Source organism: Varroa jacobsoni, unplaced genomic scaffold, assembly GCF_002532875.2.
Source record: "Varroa jacobsoni isolate VJ856 unplaced genomic scaffold, vjacob_1.0 scaffold_318, whole genome shotgun sequence".
In the NCBI taxonomy this organism is placed as follows: Eukaryota; Metazoa; Arthropoda; class Arachnida; order Mesostigmata; family Varroidae; genus Varroa; species Varroa jacobsoni.
Window position 1 is genome coordinate 114972 of NW_019213220.1, and position 4918 is coordinate 119889.

The 4918-nt window shown below is 38.1% G+C and overlaps 1 protein-coding gene across 1 annotated transcript; it reads left to right on the forward strand.

The window, feature by feature from the left end:
* Nucleotides 1–274: 274 nt before the first annotated feature.
* Nucleotides 275–3194, forward strand: LOC111259304 (uncharacterized; the record flags this gene model as incomplete). The annotated part of the gene is given in 1 exon segment (XM_022831208.2): nt 275–3194. A coding segment is annotated over 1 exon segment (684 nt), but the record flags the coding sequence as incomplete, so codon positions are not given.
* Nucleotides 3195–4918: the final 1724 nt, after the last annotated feature.

Consider the following 4918-nt stretch of genomic DNA (forward strand, 5'->3'; position numbering starts at 1 on the left):
AGCTTCACCGGTACCGACAGCACTCGCCAATAAAGCGAACAAGAACAAGGCGAATCTCGACTGCATGCTCCAGGACACAATGCCATCATCTTCGCCAGCCAGTTCTACGAAAAGTACAACGCCGGCTCCAGAAGCCGGCGGCAACGAGAAAAAATCTTCTGCTAGCACCACCACCAGTAGCAGCATTAAAGACAAGGATCGAGATCACCAAAAGGACGGAATTAAGGTCGGCTTTGACGGAGAAAAAAAGGAGACTCAAAAGGAACCGCAACAACAACAACAGCAGCAGCAGCAACAGGCTCGAAGGAGTACGGTGAAGGAGACGAAAAGCAGTGGAAAGGATGATAATAAAGATATACAAAAAAAAGAGTCCGGTAACATACGACGGACGACTACGGCTGACGTCAAGGCAAAAACTGACGGCGAACCAGTAAAAACGAAGCGGATCAGCGAGGCCCGCAAGGACCACGGCGATAAGAGGTCACGCATCTCGTCGGCAACGGACGATAAGCAAGATAGGGATAGCAAGGACAAGGACAGCAAGGAGTCAACGAAGGAGGTAAATGCTAAGGACAACGGCACTAGCAATAGCAATAACAGCAAGCCTGATTCTTCATCACAAGGATCGTCCAAGGCCGCACTGAAAACTCGACGCGAGAGTCGGCGTCCAGATTCGACTACATCCGGACGTAGGGATCCACCGAGACGGCGTAGTCGATCCCGAAATGTATCGCCTGCACCTTCCACTGGTTGTAGCCGAAACAGGAACGCGTCTCCTGCGACAAATCCTGGCCGCCGCAATTCGAGTCCTTCATCATCAACGAAGCGGACCGCATCACCAGCCATGCCGGCCAAAACTGCTCCATCTCCGGCTATGACAACGTCGCAGTCACGAAAGAGGGCCACTCGCTCTGAGACGAGCAGTCCTGCTAATCCTAAGCGGGTGAGGGCCAGGTAATTATCAATCGGAATTTGTATAGACGGAAGCAGTAATACTGCACGTTATCGTGGTGATTAATCGATTATCGACGTTGCTCTATATAGCTGGCACTACTAGCTTATTGGTATTCTGAGAGTAAGATATTTGAAACAAAGAAAGAAAAAGAACATATAGCAGAAACACTCTACAGGCAACCCTTGAAACGAATAAAATCACCTTAAGTAAAGAATTCGCTTACAATCTATAATTTATTCCAAGGATCAGGACACAATCTTAGATGGATGCTTTTCTATACCGAACAACGCATGAAACCGAAATTTAGCCTGTGAAGTAACTCTTTGTGCCTCAGTTCACCTGACAAATAAATTTACTACCCATTATTGCTTTGAACAAATTTTTTGATAACAAAAAAGAGTAATCGGTGCTTACAGTAAATTATTAGTGATGTAAATATACAACGATAAATATCACAACCAGTTAAAGGCACTTGCAGTGTGAAGTTATAGAATGAACGTAAGGAAAAGATTTACTTGTATCGCGTGTATGCGGTAGGTTATCTGCTGCTGCAAATGGACGAATAATCTAAGAATTTAGCCCGGAGTAGAGATTAAATAAATGATTGCAATGTATTATAGAGTTCTAGGATGAAGCCAAGATGGACGAGTTGTTTTTTTCGTAATAACTTTGAATTTCATTGTGAGGGCAAACTCTTCATTATCGTCACTTTTTTCTTTCAACATGTATATTGTGAGTGGATATATATGAATAGACAGCGGACAAAAAGCCTTAGACTAAATAGTATAATATGCACTGCATTTTAGTAATAAACATAATTTTTTACGTCAATTTAAAGCATCCGGTAACCGAAGTAGAGTAGCTAATTTTGCAGCGAATTGGAAAAATGCTAGAATACTTAGGCGTGATTGATTGAACTCTTCATATATGGAGGGCTTTCTTTTAGAGTTCAAGTGCTGCATGTTCTCTATTCATTTCATCAACATTTTACACTATGCGTGGAATTGCGTTGGCTTTACCTAGTGAATAGAAAAATCACATTCATTCTATTGTTCGCTGTTGCCACAACATGAAGATGGGGTGAAGTAAATCATTATTTTATTGTTCAGCATTCTAAACCAGATCTGCTGCCCGTTTACACTAAAGATTCCTGATGACGTCAAAAAAAACAACTGTAACATAAATCTGTTTCGCTCTTATATGCTGATGCGTGTTACATGCACAAATTTGATAGTTGGAATTATGGGAATGATTCCGATGGGAAGAATGGGAGTAATTATACACCAACTGGGGCTTTTAGAAGCAGGCTAGTTACGCATTCAAGGCGAAATGACGCAAGCGGCTTAGCGCTTAAGCGAATGATTGTCGCGCCCAGGGTGTGTACCATCTTACCGCGCTACAGGCATTTGCTTTTTACTTCAAAGAAGATCACTATATTGATGTTGCATGCACTTGTTTTAATGGTTTTTTTTGATTTTCCATACACTTAAAAGAATCCGTTTAATTGTATTTCAGCAACTATTCTATGATTTACAATACTAATTGAAAAATGCCTAGGCAATGAAATTGTGTGCCTAACAAGTGTGGTTAAAAAAAAGTAAATATTTGTGAGATACTGGGAATGAAAGTCGAGAAATATATCGTATTATCCGACCTTTTTGGAAATTATTCCAAAGCTACTAATCTTGAAAGACATCTAAAGAAGGGTACAGATCAGAAGAGCTGTTCAATTCACTAACATGCGGTAGATTTCTAGCAATGGAAAAATATCCGTTTTGTTAATTTCGACAATGAATTTAATTGTAAAAACGTAAAAAATCATCAAAGACATCTGTGCCTTACCATCGTGCTTGATACCATACATTTGAGCTATGTCTATACTCACATAATAATACTGATAGTAATAGCCGGCCATATTTCATTGATATTTATTTGTAATAAGCGTCAAAACAAATCTGTCGCAACTCATGGGTTAGCTAGCGCATTGTACTTCGTTACTAACAAAAGTTAGGAAATGTAAAAATTGCTAGAAAAGTAAATGTGTCGTCACGATGCATCATCTGATGGTTATGTTGACGACCATGATACCCTATTTTAAAGATGCCTATGTAAACAATGTATGTAAATATAAGCTTTTAGACAGAATTATTGCAAGGGTAGCTTAGAATTAGCTTTAAAATAAAGTAGTCCAATCTTTTACGATTACTTTCAAGAAATAAAAAATGTGCATCCTCTTTTTTTTTTTTTTTTTTTTTTGTAGATTCTTAGAAGTAAGTCGCTTTTTGTCAGCAAATCTATTTTCGCTTGAGTAACTTGTGTGCGTAGCAACTGTATGTATTCGTTTTAATTATCATAGGATTATCTTTGGTGTCTTGTCTTCCAAAGTTGCTTATTTCTTTACGGTTAATGGCTTATGTGCTTAAAGGGTTCGTGTAGACCTCTAAGGACTCGTCTACGTACACTATTGGTCCATCGTTCTAGACATTTTTTTTCAATTGTCTCAAAATTATTATTAAAAAATTTCGAGGTACTTCCATAAATCACTCCAACTTAAATATTATGGCAAGAAAAAAATACGCTTCTTTAAGTATATTTTTATATTTTTTAATTTTCAAAATTATTTTTATCTTTGATTTTTGAAATTTCTTTTTTATTTTTTCCTTTTATAAGTGCGCCCCGAAAAATCTTGTGAACAATGTTAAGACTTACCTAAAAACCTTGTTATTATCAAAAATAACCCATATTGAGTGTTAAGGTTGCTAGTTTTTCTCACAACATATTTGGTTTCGATCACGGAAAACAATAGCTACCATAAAATTACCAATTTTCACAGCCATTCTGTTCCCTACAAACGCATCAGATAATGAAATTGATTAAACTTTTAACGGTGGAGATGAAAAAGAGAGATCAGATTGTTTATTTAGATCGAATTAATTATTTTAAACAGCTAATATGGTGCACGCTACGGAACATCCTGGCGTTCTACAGCAGCAGCCTGCTGCTTAATGTCAAAGGGATACTCAACTATTCTTTTTTCTTAAGTTCCCTTACTGGACTCGTTCCACAGAGATTGTCAATTTTGCAGCCGCTGCAAAGTTAATCGGGCTTCTCTCTTTCAACTTCCTCAGTCAGGAGAGGCAAAGGAAAGAAGCCCTATCATTTGCCTATGTATTTCGGTTTTTTTTTTTTATTAAGCTGGTAAATCGTTTGTCCGGCCTTCTAAATTAGTCGAAGGCCGTAACCATGGAACACTTCGTTGAAGCTTTTGCTTCCAAAAGTGATATGCGCGCCGATTCGAGTAGATCTGGGCAGTGACGGTGCCTCTTAGATGACCAGTATATTAACAAAATCAGAGTACTATATTTCTCGCATTTGTTGCGCTCTATATCATATTACTGTGGTTGAATGCGATATCAGCACCGAGGGAGAAATATGTCAAAAAAAGTACACGCCACGCAAAAATAATATCGGTTATTATTTAATTGTTTACTCATATTTAACGGCGAGCAATGACCTTGTGATGATAGTTGTGATGAGATGTGAGTTGCGTCATATAGGAGGCGAAATTGTCTTCGTTATATTTCTTCGAGTCTATTGATTGACAACGTTTGAAGTTCATCTATGTCGAGCTTTTGTCGAAATAAACGGGCGAAATTCGGAATCTTCTAGTGCACCAAGTGTATCAAGAGAAACTTTAAAACTATATTAAATATATTGAGCTATATTAAACTTATGATCGTAGCCTTTAACAAGTTTGAGAGCATGTTTTAGCAGCAGAACTTAACTAAGAAAATATTGGTCATACATGAATAGAAATACGAGTTGAAGCTTATAAAAAGTCAAGTTTCTCTTTGATTTTCGAAATTTGCTTAGTATGGAGACTTGGGCGGATTTTCTCCTATTCCAATGTGATTTCTCCGATCCGAATGAAAGGTAGAGGATACCTAGCCTGTAGTGACGTTG